Consider the following 16,308-nt stretch of genomic DNA (forward strand, 5'->3'; position numbering starts at 1 on the left):
CTTCACATAGGACTGGAAGTGCACTTCCACGTGCCAGTTACCCATTAAAGTAAAAAAAATCAACCAATTTCAAACCATAAATCCAACGGCTTCGGTTATAGTTCACCGGCCACCGAAACAATCACAACCCTTGATTCAACTTTCACATCTGTTTTTTCGTAGTTTTTGTAGGGAAAATTAGTAAAGGGATTAAGTGAGCTTAGTGGTGAAGGAAAAAGTAAAATTACGTGTGTTTGATTGTTATAGACTTATTATAGAAAAGGAAACCAAAAGCCCCATAAATACTCGTATAGACCTTCCTTTGCACGTAAGAGAGAAAAACTAATATTCTTTTTTCTTTTCACCCAAAACAAATCAATATCTAAGCAATCAAATCCATCATCTTCTTTGTTATTTTTACTAGAAGATTTGCGGATTGATCTCCACGAGAAAAGGGTTGCAAATTATGGTGAAGGAATCGGCACGAAAGTGTTCGCATTGTGGTCACAATGGCCACAACTCGAGGACGTGCAACCACAGCCATGTAAATAAAGGGTTTTGCTTGAAGCTTTTCGGCGTGAACATTTTGGAAAACCAGGAGGATTCTATGAAGAAGAGTTACAGCATGGGGAATCTGCATACAGACGGCAACGGAGACCACAACAACAACGCTATTGGGGCTGATCACGATGCTGGCTACCTCTCCGATGGCCTCATTCATAACAAGAGACACAAGGCCGCCCATGAGAGAAAAAAAGGTCTATTTTTATTGTAGATAATTTCATCAATTCCAACTGATTTTATGTGTCTAGGTTTTCTGTTTGCTCTTTGATTTAATTGCCTTTTGTGATGTTAAAGGAATGCATGTGTGACTGCATTGTTCTTCATTGGTGTTTTTCTTCTTTGTATTACGTTGATTATTTGTATACGTAGATCTGTGGCATCTCCAAAATTACCCTTTTATTTCTGGAGACCTAGTTTAGGTTAAATCAGTTGGCCAAGACAGTATGTCTGCTAGTTTTGCACTCAAGTTCAAATTCCTTTTCTGTAAATTAGCGTAATTGCATCTAGATTCTTCAGGTTTGGTTTTGACTGAATTTGAAATGAATATTTTCAGGGAGGCCATGGACTGAGGAAGAGCATAGAGTATTTCTAGCTGGTTTGAAGAAGCTTGGGAAAGGTGATTGGAGAGGAATAGCAAGAAACTTTGTGACCACAAGAACCCCAACCCAGGTTGCTAGTCATGCACAGAAGTATTTCCTCAGGCAAGCTACAAATGATAAGAGGAAACGCAGATCAAGCCTCTTTGACATGCACCTTAAAGAACTCTATGTAATTCTGCCTCCCCCACTTCAAACAAGTACTGCACAGTTTCCGAGAAAATATGCATTGCACGGATGGAACATATTATGAATTTCTATCGGAAGTAAAATTGAGATGGCACTGTCTAACAATAGAGAAGCACTAAACCCTAATTAACTTATATACGTCTTTTGATTAAAAGGTTGTGACCGGTCCTGTTTATGCAAATTTCTTTTGCAATATGGTCGAGGCAGTTCTTATTAATTCATAACAATGACTGGATTTTGATGGGATTTGCAGGATCAGGGTCCTCAAGATTCCTCAGTTACACCTACAAAGTCAGCTGCTGAAACTTCACCACAGGCTAGCAGCTCTAAAACTAGGCAACTGAAAATCAATACAGGCAATAACTCGCCACCGGCTAGCAACGTTCCAACTCAGATTCTTGACAGATTCCCACATCTGTGCTTGGATAGCCCCCCAGCTCCTCCATTGTCTCCAATTTGCACTCTTCCAAATTACCCTGCCATGCCATTTATGGTAAGAACCCTTTTGCCTTTTCCCCATGATTGTATGCGAACCTAGTTTTGAGTGTTACTCTATCAGTGTAATCCCCGTGACAACTGTTACTGTTAGCGAGAAATACTTCAAGAACCGCACAATAGAAAGAACAAAAATCACTCACCAATCAATTGTTAATGTCAGGTGCAATAGTCGGTTGCAATTACAGTTTGATCTATGAGTTTGTTTCTTTAAAATGATATTTTAAAGTACTTTCACCATGAAATGAAGTTTTCTCACAATATTACAAGACTATATATTTGAAACTACTCTAACCTATGAGAAGGAGAATTAGAAAAAATATGAAGTGAAATGTGTTTGTTTCCATTTGAAGTTAATTTTTCTAAAACAAAGTGCCAAACTTATGGATGATGATTTTGCTCATGTTTGAACAGATGGGAATTCCAGGAAATGTCTCATACGCCCCAATGATGCACTTTTACAGACCAAGTTACCACCACATGATCAAAAACCATGGTAACTCTCCAACTAGTGCACCTGTCATTTCTCACCCTTCTGGAATCCCATCATCACCAAGGTCCCTCCCAAGCGGTCCATCCATGGCAGCCGGCCGGATCAGCAGCATGACGTCAGCAGCTGAGAAAGATGCTTTAGAGCTTAAAATTGGGCAGCCTCAGCCCTCTCAGGGAGCAAACTTGTCTCCTTCTTCTTCTTCTGGTGCCATCAGAGTCACATAGAAAATTACTTTTTACATCTTATAATTTTTTTTATTTTTTAACAATTTTGATTCACAGCAAGCTTAAGATAGAAGAATTACGAGAATAATGAATTAAGTTGATTCAGTCGAATCACTCATGGAGGGAGGTTCACAATTGTAAAATGCGGAAAGGGTTTTTTTGAGTCCCACTTTTTTATACTATGTTTATGATGAAATGAAATGCCTTCATTAGAATTTGGATCTCTTCAGGCCTTACTGTCCGAAGCCTAAAGATCAGGAAATCCGGATCCTTGATTTGTGTTGAAGAGAAATCGTAGCCCCTAGTTTATGTGAGGTGGACCAACAAATTGAGTTAAACGGAACTGTCAGATTCAATTTGAATGGTCCGAATTGTCTGGTCCTTGAGCTCCAAACTGTGAGATTCGAAAAGGGCCTATGCCTCCTTCATCGCATTAAGTCAGTCATAATTCTGCAGAATTTATATTGTTTGGAGTAATTTTGGCCAAACGAATTTTATTTTATTTTTTGCAACTTTTCCTTCTCAACTCAGATGACATGAACTTAAATAAGATAATCTTTCTTAGTTTAGGGCACTGACTTTTAGTTTGGGGTGTAAGTTTCATGATATGAAAAGATCATTATTTAAATTCAAATACTGAAATATTATCCCGGCAAAAGCACACTCAAATAGGTGTTTAGTTATTCAATTATGACCAAACCATTAACATACAATATTGTTGACTAATAAAATGCTCACGATATTGATCAAAATGTGATATGATTCCCAAACTTTCAAGGATGATGTTTGAATGAAAACCTCAAATTTAACGATTTGAATTGTAAAACAAGTTTGTAGAGTGAGTATAAACAAGAAATTAGCACCGTACTATCTTACTAACTAATTAGCGCTTGAGCACTACTTCTGTCTCGTATGCCTTATCATTTGCCCAGTAAATTGACAAAAATAATTGGGATAAATCTACACTTTATAATTAAGGGACATTTGAAGAAAAAATATGGTCTCATGGAGTGGTCTATTTCAAGATTGTATAACTTGGCTAGTTGCCATATAATAACATCAGAAACGTACAAATTTCCTCTAAGCATCCACATGAACAATTCAACGAGTCACTTTAAACAGAAGAAACCAGATAAATTTGAAATGTAGCTGAGCAGCAGACATCATTTGTACATACCAGTTAAAAGACTATAAAGAATGGAATTACTGACGAGCAAAGTCACGATATATTGTTTAAGAATGCACAAACAGTCCCCTACGGTTTACATAAGAATGACGAGAAGCCTTCTCCTACGCGCACTCCTGCCACATAAGATCAGCAACAGAATCGAACTAAGATGAGCAGCAGCCAGATTTCTGGTTGACGGGTTGTCCGCGGATCTGCACTGTTGGCGGCCTTGCATTGTTCATTGGCTGACTTGCCATCCTGCATTATGTCGTGAAAGAAATGAGTGAATACCGATAGGCCAGTGATAAATCTTTGAACTCAAAGACGCAGAAACTGTGCACGACTTGTGCCCAATTGAACCTTTTATCTTATAAAATACGGAGCAAGGAAAACACACACAGACATATGGAAAAGTACCTATTCTTGATTTCAGCAGCCATTGCCATGAAAGCCTGCTCCACATTGGTAGCATTTTTTGCACTGGTCTCCATGAAAGGGATCCCAATCTCATCCGCAAATGCCTGTTAAACTACCAATGAGTCAATAAGGAGAATCCATTAAACAAAAATATGGAAACAGAAACCAAGGGGAGGTTCACAAAATTTTCACCTTAGCTGTTTCATAAGACACAACTTTGTTAGCAGTGAGATCGGCCTTGTTGCCTACAAGAAGCTTGTTTACATTCTCGCTAGCATAACGGTCAATTTCATTTAACCATTGCTTAACATTGTTGAAGCTCTCTTGGTCTGTCACATCATAAACTATCTGCAACATACACCAACATTAATAAACAGAATCCACAGTACACAACCTCAAGGAAAACCATGACCGCAACAATGAAACATAAAACAAATGAAGAACAGCAAACTTACTATAATTCCATGTGCCCCACGGTAGTAGCTACTAGTAATTGTCCTAAAACGTTCTTGTCCAGCAGTGTCCCACTAAATGTCCAGGGAGGCAAAGACAAATATGACAGATAAGTCTTATAGCTAGATTGACTAAACAACAGTGTTTCATACGACAAGAACATTATGAAATATGCACCAGAACTAAGTTTCAGCTCAATAATAATGCCAGAATAAGTGTTCCATTCCCACGATACATATTTGTTCATAATACAATCAACAAAGCGTAAACACATAAACAATCTCATGCAACAAGAAGTTCTACTAAAGTAGTTGAATGTAATTGAACAAACAATTGAAAAGGCACAACAAACCAGTAACACAACTCTTTAACAAGAAAACACACATATGATCCGAGAAAAAGGAAACGAATAAAGAAGGAAAATAGTGCCCACTCTTAAAAGACTAAATGATTAAAACAACCAGCCACAAGACTTTGACATCAACGTTCAGATATGTGAGTAAAGGTATTCTTTAACTGCTAAATGGCTTAAATGCCCATGCAGTACCATATTTCAGAGAGAGAGAGAGAGAGAGAGAGAGTCTCACAATTTGAAGTTTAATGGTCTTCTCATCCTGCTCCACTGTGCGAATTTTCTACAGAGAAAGGACAAGAAAAATAATCAACAGTCATATCTTCTATAACATTATTTAGATCCCGAACATGAAGCTTACAAAATCAACTCCTATTGTGCTAATGTAGCTGTCCAGATATGAATCGTCCTGCATCATATAGATAGAGATAAAAGGTCAGCACTGATATTGATGAAGTCAGCTCCAGAAATGATTAGCCATATTACACTATGCTTCAGAAGCTCAGGAACAAGAAAATCTAAATTGAAAAGTCAGTTGGGATTCTCAAAGTTGATCAAAACAAATAATAATTTCCATGGGAGTAAGTATACACACCTGCACAGAATGTCACATTCAACAATAGGTATTATATGATAGAGAAAACCATGAATATGTTATTATACTAACTGAATATTTTGAGTAAATCAATACGATTCATAGTATTAGTTCTATGGTTACAACTTACATTGGAGGGATTTAAACCCTGGACCTATCCTAATCGTAACCCACTACCTACCCTCCCTCACCGCTTGAGCTAACCCCAACAGCTTGATTCAAGAAACAAAGCATACATTTTATTTGCTTTCGACAATGGGTATTATAATTTCCACGGGAGTAAGTATTTATTTCATTTGATCAAAACAAAGAGGTATAAATTAAGCAGTTCGCTATAACAGGAGAGGCAGTAATGCAAACAATGAATCATGCAAAAACATCCGTATAAATTTAATCAAAAAGTATGAACAACTTACTGCAAACCTCAGAAGAAGACATGATTTTCCAACCCCAGAGTCTCCAATCAGCAAAAGTTTAAACAAGTAATCACTGCAGTAAATAACATTCCAACATAATCATTCATTAGCAATACTTCAAATCTGAATTCAACAGGTTCAGTCGCAAACTAACAATTAACCCTGTTGGTTTAACCACAGTAATTTATATTTAGTAAATATGCATTCACTGAGCCCAAAAACTAGCTGACCATCAAGATCTTAGTTGACCGATTAACCTCCACACCATGATCCAAGCTACAATTTATGATCTTAAGATAATTCAATGCTTCTTTTTTTATTCAGTAATCAAAATTAAAAGCTGAGACAAACAAAAATGAAATCAACTACAAATCCGATATTTTGGGTTTTCAGTTTCTTAATTTTCACAAGCAAACAAACAGAATTCCAACAAAATTAACAATTTTTCAAAAAGGTTTCAAAATTGACCACAAACCCATTACAATTCAGCATCAAATCATCACGGATCTAAAGAAAAGATCAAACCTTCAATCTGCTTTCGCCGAAATCAAAGAAAAGTAGTAAAAAAAAAGACCCACTTTCATTTCCAAACATTTGAATGGTACAAAAATACTCAGATGCAAAGAGGGGCAAAAGTTTGCCTAATTGGAAACAAAAGTGAAAGGGGAAAGAGATCGGGAGCTTACTATTCAGGATTCATGACTGTGAGTCGTTGATCTGCTTAAAACTCGACCGGTCCAGGAAGAACAGAATCTGGACCAGGTCAGATTTTAGGAAGGAAAAGATTGACGGAGCGAGAGGAGGAAAATAGAACTGGAAAAAATGACGAAGCGATGATGAAACCGAAAAGTTCGGTTTATACTAAACACGTAAATTTGGAGCCAAAGACGCTGTCAACTCTGTGTTGGGCATGTCCCGTGGGCCAGATATTCTATTGTCTCTTTAGTTTGAATATACTCTTCGACCCGTTATGAATTATTTAATTATGATGGTTTTCATATCAGATGAGATTAGTTTAAAATCGGATTTGATTAAAATACATGAAATCTTATACTTTTATGATAAGTATTTCTATAAATGATGTAGTCAGATGCTTTATCTCAAAATTTGACTTTTGATTATAATTTGTAATCGAAAAGACTCAAAAGAGTGTTATTGAATATTTTTTCATCTGGATGATTGATCACTCCGTCAAAACTTGATAGCTAAACTTATAAATCATAACTTTTAAAATGAAATTTTGTATCTCAATGGTCAATATGTCGAGAATAAAATTAGAATGAAAGTAACACAAGATTCTACCACTAATTATTTTCAGTTATTAAGTTTTGCTTGATATGTAAGAAAAGCTCGTTCGACACAATTTTACCATTTAAGTCAATTCGTGTTATTTTGCTTTGTCATTTTAAGCGTGTAAAGAATAATGAGTAAATTAATTTGCATAGAAGATTGACAAGATGATGAAAAGAAGAAAAAAAAAAACAAACAAACAAACAAAAGCTGCCTAATTTTCAAGGTTTTGAACACGCTTCTTGTTGACTTTTCTAGCTGGCTATATTGCTTCTCGACTCAAGAGACGTCTCCTTAAATCGTATGGTTTACTCTTCTGAGTCGTAAATTATTATCATCCGATATCATTAGTTCTGTTGTACAAGAGTAATAGAGAGTTTTGAATTCTGACATGCAGTGATGATGCTCGGAGGACGGAGAGGAAGAAATCTGGGTCTGATCGAATGGTCTCGAAGGTCCTGCCATTGTAAGATCGGAAAGAATTTAGCCGAAATTTCAATCCCAGAATCTGAGTTGAATTCGGTAAATTTGAATCTGAGGAGAGGGAGAAATCGAGGCTGTCTAGCTCTCTCTGATGCAGGAAGAAGATGAGAAAGAGTATGTGTCTACAACACAGTGTCTGAACCAGAATGTAAAAAACAGAATTAGGAAATGACACTGCATTGCAGTGTCTGAATCTAAATGTTAAAATAGGAATTGCGCAAGGTGTGAAGCATAGGAAGTGTGTGAGTGAAATACGAAACTAGGAAATAGACACCGCAGTGTTTGAATTCAATAAAACTAGAACTAGAACAAGACATTGCTCTGAATCTGTATTGATCTATTTCAAAATATAAATAAAATAAAATAAAATATGAGAAATGGGGTGTCAATTGAAGTGGGTATCAGCTGTAATGGCAGTTTTTGTTTATCTTAAATATATTTAAGTATATTTAAGTATTACAAAACATGATTGACCTACATATAATTAACATAAATATTGTTACTGTAACTTTTTACCAATTTTATACAAAATCACCCAAATAAAAATGTGACTCCTCTTAGAGACAAGTGACAAATGTTACTCTAGAATGATAAACATTTACGATATATTTATTTATTTGTAATTAATTACCTGGATTAGAGAAAAACCAAATAACAAAACGGCCACATAGAAGAAGCACAAAGGGGATATTGACATGCATGCATTCTCCGAAAACTTAACGCGAGGCCTCTCCTTCTTGGCCAACTCAGCTACAGGATCGTGTATGGGCAACTGATCTCCGCCTTGATCAAATGACACCGACACTCGCAGCCCTGACGGCCCCTTCCCGGCCGGCTCACGACGAAGTTGAGTGCATGAAGTACTCATCCGCTACCCGGCTCCAGCTTGCCGATCTATGCATCTTAATTATTCTCTTGAAACCGTGTGTACGTACTAGTTTCTTTCACTAATTAGCTTTTTTTTTTGTCGAAATTATTTCACTAATTATCAAGTGTGAGACACGAGAGAGCAAACAAAAGGTTAGGTCAAGACAGTCGGCTAAGTTTTGGGATCAGAACTAGTTTGTTGGATATTTTGACTGAAATATTATGTCATTATTTTATTTTGTTTCACGTGCACATGCATCCACTAGTCTCTCTATCTTTATATATATATATATATATACAAATGGACCTAGTAGTATAGTAAGGAATTCAAAGACTAAAATGTTCTCTATTTGATCTCTACTTCCTGAATTTGAGGTTGTCTTTATACCCAATTTAGGAAGTAGGGTTATTAATTAATTATTATCTATGTCAAATAGTGATGCTCACAAATCTGATGACTAGTTGTTTTATACTTATATATTAAGAAAATTGTTATTGACATTTTGAAAAAAAAGTTGTTGTGCACTCTTACACGTATTGGGAATTTTTATACTGGAGATTTAAGAAACCTTCTTAACCATAGACATTCATCTAAAACATAATTCGTTTTGTCAAAGCAAAACAAAATTACAACTCCATTTAATAATCTTTATTCATAAGCTCTTCGACAAAAGAAAAGTTATAATAAGCTTGATTAACCCTTAAAAAAATTGATCACCTGTTGCAAAAGTTAGATCAATATTGTTTATTGGGAAAATTACATAAAACTACTTCAACCATAAGCCGAACCATAATTTCATACCTCATATTTTAAAAATTACAATGTCATTCCTAGCTAGGACATGCCTTGCCGGGCTACATGCAAAGAAAAGAAATAACCATAATATTAGAGCCAACAAACTATGCTAGGAGTGGTACTTCTAGCCAGCCACATCACAAACCAGCTGAGCCCTTGAATCTGCTATCCAGTTCCCTTCTATATTTTAAGAGACTTACAATTTGTTCTAAAATTACTGAAGTACTCTTGTCCAAAAACAGAGAAGAAAATTTAAACTAGTAATTAACAGACAAAAAAAGAGCACTAGCTAGCTTAAGATAATTATTGTTTTCATCAACTTTGAGTGTGTTAATGAAGCTCTTCCCTTCTGCTAGATCATTGTTGGCAAGAAAATTCAGAAAATCTTTGAAGCTGCTTTCGCTGTACCTCCCAGGATTCTCTTCACTCACAAGCTCTTTGGCAGTGCCCATCTTCTTCTCCAATCCCAAACTATGCAGGCTAGCAATGGAGATTCTTGTCCTGTCACGGTTCAACGTGGCCCGGTGCACAACACTCTTGTACAATCCATTGCTTAGTACTTCAAAATGGTCACCCACATGGACTTGGAGAGCACCATGAAGCTGTGGGACTTGCTTTCATTTGCTGTCTCCGGTGTGCATGATTTCAAGCCCTGGGCAGCTCTGAAGAACAATGGTTAAGCAGCTGTAATCTGAATGGGGTGGCAACCCTAGTGCAATTTCAGGATTAGGGCACGGTGGGTAGCAGTTGACTGTAATGACTTGCATTCCATCTTCCATTTTCTTGCTTATGTAGTTTGGACCTATCCCTAGACTCTCAGTGATTGCTTCTGTTATCTCCATGCTCAGTTTCTTCACTTCTGAGCTATACTTGCCCATTGTTTCCCTACAACAATATTGCAATCATATAACTAATAATTAATAATGATAAAACAAATAAAAAGTAATAAACTATGTTCCAGAAAAAAAAGTGCCACGATTAACACATATACAACATGCAAGTTCAGGTGATTGCGGCCCATTGCTTGCTTGCCCATCTTTAGGGCAAACCGATTTCGCAAGAAGCGCTGATGCCTTTAATGAAATTTTCCAATACCCAAAATGATCTTTAGCAATTAAATAAATTATACATTATACTCATCGACTTCATCGCCGACCTTGCCACGTCTCTTTTTCGTCTTCTCTGACTCTGAGTTTCTTCGAATTTCTGGGACAGAAGTGGCGGGAGGTTCGTCGGATTTCTGGGTTTTGTCTAAATTCGAGGCCTCTTCGTCGGATTTCTGGGCTTTGTCAAAATCTAGGTTAAACAAAGAATGCTAGATTTTCACCCTTCTTCTTGACACCCAAAATCTCAACGGGAAAGCCTCGACGCCTTCACCGTTAACACCAACGGTAAGTCTTGAAATCGAAGTTCATCCATCTTCCACGAGTGAAGACGAAGGGCCACTTGGGTTGGACCCAGAAGGAGTTGAAGACATGTTGAAAGCTCCAAAACGAGGGCGGCGAGTGGAAGATGACCAAGTGGTGGTAGTTGTGGGCAATATTGTTGACGACGAAGCCACTAACACGGAGGGAACTCTCCCACGACTTATCCCAAATCTCTGTCGAGAGAGCAAGGATTGTGTTCGAGGGATTGCGATTGGTGTTGCTGCGGTGGTGGTCTTCGATAAAGGAGTGGAATTTGTCGACGACCTAGCCTTCCTTAGGATATGGCAGAGAAAGACAGAGAGAGAAGGATGAGAGAAGGAGTGAGCGGCGGAAGAGGAAAGAAAATACAGGTTTTGCAAAAGAGGAGAACCGAACCTTGGAGAAGAATATATTATAAAAAATTATGATTCCATAATAAAAGAAAAGATAAAGAGTAATAGTTGTATAGTAAATAGATATTATAAATGTTGGATTATATGTTGAATGTTGGATTATGATTTCTTGTTAAACATTGGATTATATGTTTAAGATAAAGTTTATACATATTTTTCTTTTTAAAATAAAGTATATTTAGTAATTCACCTTTATTTGTTAAGAAAATTAAATTAATTGCACATTTAGTATTATATCCTTTTTGGTCATTTTACACAGTCACAGCTGTTTTACATAAAAGTTTACCAAACACTATAATATTACTTTTTTTTTTTTCCAAAAGCACTTTTATAAAAAAGTTAACCGTACATTATGTTGCTTTATTTCACAGCTGCTTATTCTCACAGCACAATAGAAACAGTTTTTTTTTTAAAGCACAACAATATTACCAAACCAACCCTTGATGTGATTTGCCAAAAAATGAAGAGCGACAACTGCCCAAATTAAGGATTTATCAAAGGTTGACAAAATTGGACAAGACTACAATTTAGCTGAATACCATGCATGGTCTTATTAAAAAAGATGTATCTGTGGTTATAAATATAGTCGGCAACAGATGTTTTTTCTCTACCTTGTTCTTTTATACTTTTCCGAAATAGCAAAGCAATAGATAAGAGGGACATGCGTGAGAGCAAATAATTAAGAGAATGAACCTTGTAGAGACGTACCTGTAATTAGAAGGATTGTTAGGCCAGTAATTGATCCAATCTGCCAACGGGTGAGCATAATGTTTGAGAAAAGCCCTCCAAAACTGAATCTTATCAAGTCCATCCTTCAAGCTCGTCCCGTACCTCACTGGGTTGTGAACATCATTAGACATGAACTTTGCCTTCTCTGAACCCGGCAAATTGAAAAACGCCGATGCCGACCGAAGAGCCTCATCCAACACAGTTTGACAGATGCCATGGTTCACGACCTAATGAGATGAACATGAAGATCATCAACTATTATTACTGTAACAAAGTTGATGTTCGCATTGTAGATGTATTATTATATTGCTAGAATAGATTGTTATGCATAGTACGTGACTGCATTACAAAATTTTTGTAATCCTTTTATTTTTAATGGGTAGAATAGACTAACCCATATTTTAATTTTGCATGAAAAAAATTTGTAAGAGCGTGTTTAGTACACTTACTTGGAAGAACCCTAACTGACGACAAACATTTCTAATTTCTTCAATAACAAGTTCTCGTTCATCAGGGCCTTGTTTCAGTCTTCCAAAATCAATGGTCGGAACAGTGGCAACATCTGGGGTCAAAGTTGGACGATGTGATGTTGGAATCACATAGCACCCAAGCACATATGGCAAGCCTCTCTCTTGTGCACTCTTCCCCTTTGAAAATGAGCTTGAACTTTTTTCGTCGTCCATCTTCTTTCTGCGGAACCCTAACTTTCCTCAGCTAGAAAAGTACAGAATGCAAAGAGAAGAAGATAATTGTGAGATGATGGTTTGGTGCAAGATGCAAGAATAGCTAGGGTTTATACAGAAAAAGATTGTGTCACTATTAAGTTTCCATTGGCTGTACATTTATATAAAGACAGACTAATTGGACCCTTTTGCTTGTACCAAGGAAAAATATCAGGTAGACTGTATTTTTATATTTTTAAATTATGTTTTATAAATCCCATAATGTGATTAGTGGTTGGATAATTTTTCAAATAAACAAAAGATTTAACAATCAATTATAGTATTATGGACTCTACCAAATATGATTTAGTAGACGATCTCTCTCATATCATCCTATACCCAATCTAACAAGCGAGATATTTGAGACACAAAACTATCAAATCAGTTGCATTTTGACGTGGGTGATAGTATTTTATTTATCAAAAGCAGGTCCAAAAGCACTTTCTCAATGTTTGGTTAATTGGTTTCTCGTGTCTATCCAGAGATTTCCTGGGCCTACAAAACAAAAGAAATAAACTAGGTATTTGTTCATTTGTGAGGTATGAATGTTGAGGAGATTGGGAAAGTCGTAAAACTGTGGGAAAGTAGGAATTTGTCATATATGGAAAGCAGATCCACCATGTACTTGGCCATGCATGCAGATAGGTCACACGTGTTATTAGTTATTGGATGAGATACACTTGTCCCTCAATTTCGGGCTCATAGTTTCTTGAAAGGGTTGTGCTTTTTTGTTGCAGCTGTTTTGATTTAAAAACACAAATTTTAATTTCACCGGTTCTTGAAAGGGTTGTGGTTTTTTGTTGCAGCTGTTTTGATTAAAAAACATAAATTTTAATGTCACTGGCATTTTCTCATTAAATTCCGGTAGTCTTCGAGCTTGACTCCGGATGAGAAGATAAAAGAGAGACACAACGATAATGCCAAGAAATTTTTTTCAAAAGTGGGTATCTTTACAGACTTTCTGTAACCTCATCTTTGTGGCACCATTACCGTGCCAACATTATAGAACAATGTGCTAAAACTATGAGGTGGTAGAAAGTTCATAAATTAAGTGTCCCAATTTGAGAGTCTCTTTAGCATTTCTCAATTATCAAGGTCCCATCTTCCTATGTAATGATATCTTGAGTCGTTGGATCTAAAAAAATTTCTTGTTGAAGACAAGATGAAAGTTTACACATCATTTGGCTAGTTGCCTTAGCTAGTAACTATTCATCAGCCTCTTTGAGTTAATTTTCCCAGTTTTTTTTTTTTTTTTTTTTTTTGGGGTCAAGGTAAGTTACTTTCATTCCATTAAATAAAAAGACTAGTACAAGGACAAGAAAGCTCAAAAGGTATCCCACAACTTAAATACAAGCCCAGCAAGAAAAAGCAAATATAACATAAAAGCCCAAAAAGGCCTAACTGAAAAATAACGAAAACCCTAAAATTAAAGAGGAAGCTAGCAGCCACCACTAAATCTGACACACCTCTATCGCAAGGCCACCACCACCAAGAAAACAAACCAAATAAAGCAACTGGATCAACGAAAAATGGGGGTGAGCAAGTCACCAGTGCAGTGAAAGCTCCCATAATCCTACCAAATGGTGCAAAATGCACTGTAACAGCCACCCAAAATCCAAGCACGTTGCCGAGGAGAAGCACCCGAGGCCAAATAGCAGTGGTTGGTAGTTGATGACAAGCGATGGAAAGAAGCATCGGAGCAGGATAGGTGTTTGAAGGTTCCGATCTGAGACAAGCTCAGGGAATTGAGACAAAGCCCAAGAAAATTGAGACAAAACTCAAAGAAAGCCAAAAGTAAATTAGAAATAAAGCACTACAGGAAAAAAAAATAAAAACAAAAGAGGAGGAGAAAAAGGAAATGGAAATGAAGGCTTGAAAGGGGAAGACTTGAGGGTGTGGGTAGCGGGCTGGGATGCAGCAAGAGAGAAAGAGGCGGAGGGGGAAGGAGGAAAACTTGAAGGTGTGGGTAGCTGGCTAGAAAGGAGAAAGAAAAAGGGTAACAACAAGGGGATGTCTGCCAACCCTAACCAGAGGAAGGAGTCGGCGACGAAGGCTGGGATTTTGGGGGGTTTCTTGCGTGAGAGAAAGAAAGGTTGGGTTAATTTTTCGAGTTAAGTTTGTCTCGTAGCAACCATGCTTAATAAGAACATCAACGGAACATTAAAAGTTTTCAGGTACGTAACAAATAGTGGGAGCAATGCATACACTAGACAATATGAAATTTCACACATCACTTTGGCTACCGACTATGCATCATTCCTTTTGAGTTATTTTGTCAAGGCATTTTCCCGCGTACCTAAAAAGTGTTGAATTATTAGAAAGACATGCTGAATGCCTACTTCCAACAACACCTATATTTTCCCCAACTTGGTAATTACCACCTACACAATCTGTCAGGTGTCGGGTTTTATCACCAAAAGCCTCGGTATTAGTTAGAGTGGGGTTATGGTATTTAAACTATTACTTCTCATTCTTATACGACCGATATAGGATTCAACACGCCCCATCACGTGGGACCCAATTAGTGGGCCACACATGGGAGATCCACACATTGTCAACCACGTGGAGCCAAGGAATCTCACCTTACATGCGGGACTAAAGGACCCACAATCATCGTGCGGGGGCCAAGGGGACCCACTCATTACGTGGCACTACATTATGGGTCCGCTCCCTGACTCTGATACCATGTAGAATTTTATGGCTTAATTTTCATGTATTCCATAATTCTCAATATAAGTACATACAATCCTTGTTACATAAGGAAACAATAAAGGACACAAATATATCCTTCCTAAAACATGACTAATATTTACACAATATTTACATTCCTCTTCCTTAAATATTGACTCACACCAATACTCCCCCTCAAGTTGGTGCATAGATATCACATATGCCCAACTTGATAAGTGAGTCATTGAAGCTCCTACTACACACAACATGAGTAAGAATATTTGCAAGTTGTTCTCCTGAGCTAACGAACGGTATTGACACCACATTATTCTCAAGCTTCTCTTTAATAAAATGTCGATCAACCTTAACATGCTTAGTCATATCATGCTGTATTGGATTCTGTGCTATTTCTCTTGCTAACTTATTGTCACAATACAAATTCAATGCCTCTTTTTGCTTAAAGCCGAGACCCCATAGCAACTTTCATAGCCAAGGGATCTCACACACTCCATGCACCATGCCTCTGAATTCGGCTTCCGCGGAAGACCGTGACACCACCTTTTGTTTCTTACTTTGCCAATTAACTAAATTACCTCCAACAAATGTAAAATACCCGGACGTAGATCGCCTATCAGTCATATCTCTTGCCCAATCGACATCAGTAAGTCCCTCAATCCTCATATGGCTATGATGTTCATACAAAATTCCCTTCCTCAGAGTAGACTTCAAATACCCCAAAATTCGCATAACTGCAGTCATGTGATCCACACTTGGTGAGTGCATAACCTGAATCACCACACTCACTGCATAGGCAATATCTGGACGAGTGTGGGACAAATAAATTAGTCTCCCTACCAGTCTCTGATATCTGCCTTTGTCAACTGGTTTCTGATCTGGATAAATCCATAAATAAGGTTTCTCAACAACAGGAGTGTCTACGGGTTTACATCTAAGCATACATGTCTCCTTCAATAAATCCAGAACAAATTTA

The 16,308-nt window shown here is 37.2% G+C and overlaps 2 protein-coding genes and 1 pseudogene across 2 annotated transcripts; 1 reads left to right on the top strand and 2 right to left on the bottom strand.

Annotated features, from left to right (window-relative positions):
• Positions 1–445: 445 nt before the first annotated feature.
• On the top strand, positions 446–2,682 carry LOC137719567 (probable transcription factor At5g61620). The gene is made up of 4 exons (XM_068458605.1): positions 446–737; positions 1,097–1,311; positions 1,582–1,821; positions 2,238–2,682. The coding sequence occupies exons 1-4, from the start codon at positions 446–448 to the stop codon at positions 2,538–2,540; spliced, it is 1,050 nt and encodes a 349-aa protein (XP_068314706.1). The 3' UTR covers positions 2,541–2,682.
• An 884-nt stretch (positions 2,683–3,566) lies between these two features.
• On the bottom strand, positions 3,567–6,818 carry LOC137720594 (GTP-binding protein YPTM2-like). Its single transcript, XM_068459684.1, has 8 exons — positions 6,628–6,818; positions 5,942–6,014; positions 5,292–5,339; positions 5,166–5,213; positions 4,581–4,652; positions 4,318–4,473; positions 4,126–4,229; positions 3,567–3,966 (listed from the first exon to the last, which is right to left on the bottom strand). The coding sequence occupies exons 1-8, from the start codon at positions 6,639–6,641 to the stop codon at positions 3,873–3,875; spliced, it is 609 nt and encodes a 202-aa protein (XP_068315785.1). The 5' UTR covers positions 6,642–6,818; the 3' UTR covers positions 3,567–3,872.
• Positions 6,819–9,634: 2,816 nt separating this feature from the next.
• Positions 9,635–12,608, bottom strand: LOC137721172 (flavanone 3-dioxygenase 3-like; annotated as a pseudogene).
• Positions 12,609–16,308: the final 3,700 nt, after the last annotated feature.

This window comes from Pyrus communis, chromosome 16 (assembly GCF_963583255.1).
Source record: "Pyrus communis chromosome 16, drPyrComm1.1, whole genome shotgun sequence".
NCBI lineage: Eukaryota > Viridiplantae > Streptophyta > Magnoliopsida > Rosales > Rosaceae > Pyrus > Pyrus communis.

Coding starts and splice junctions, on each gene's coding strand:
- LOC137719567 (XM_068458605.1), top strand. CDS start 446: ATGGTGAAGGAATCGGCACGAAAGTGTTCGCATTGTGGTCACAATGGC. Junction 738..1,096: donor CGCCCATGAGAGAAAAAAAG/GTCTATTTTTAT, acceptor GAATATTTTCAG/GGAGGCCATGGACTGAGGAA. Junction 1,312..1,581: donor TGCACCTTAAAGAACTCTAT/GTAATTCTGCCT, acceptor TGGGATTTGCAG/GATCAGGGTCCTCAAGATTC.
- LOC137720594 (XM_068459684.1), bottom strand. Junction 5,340..5,941: donor GTCTTCTTCTGAGGTTTGCA/GTAAGTTGTTCA, acceptor TATATGATGCAG/GACGATTCATATCTGGACAG. Junction 4,474..4,580: donor GTGGGGCACATGGAATTATA/GTAAGTTTGCTG, acceptor TGTATGTTGCAG/ATAGTTTATGATGTGACAGA.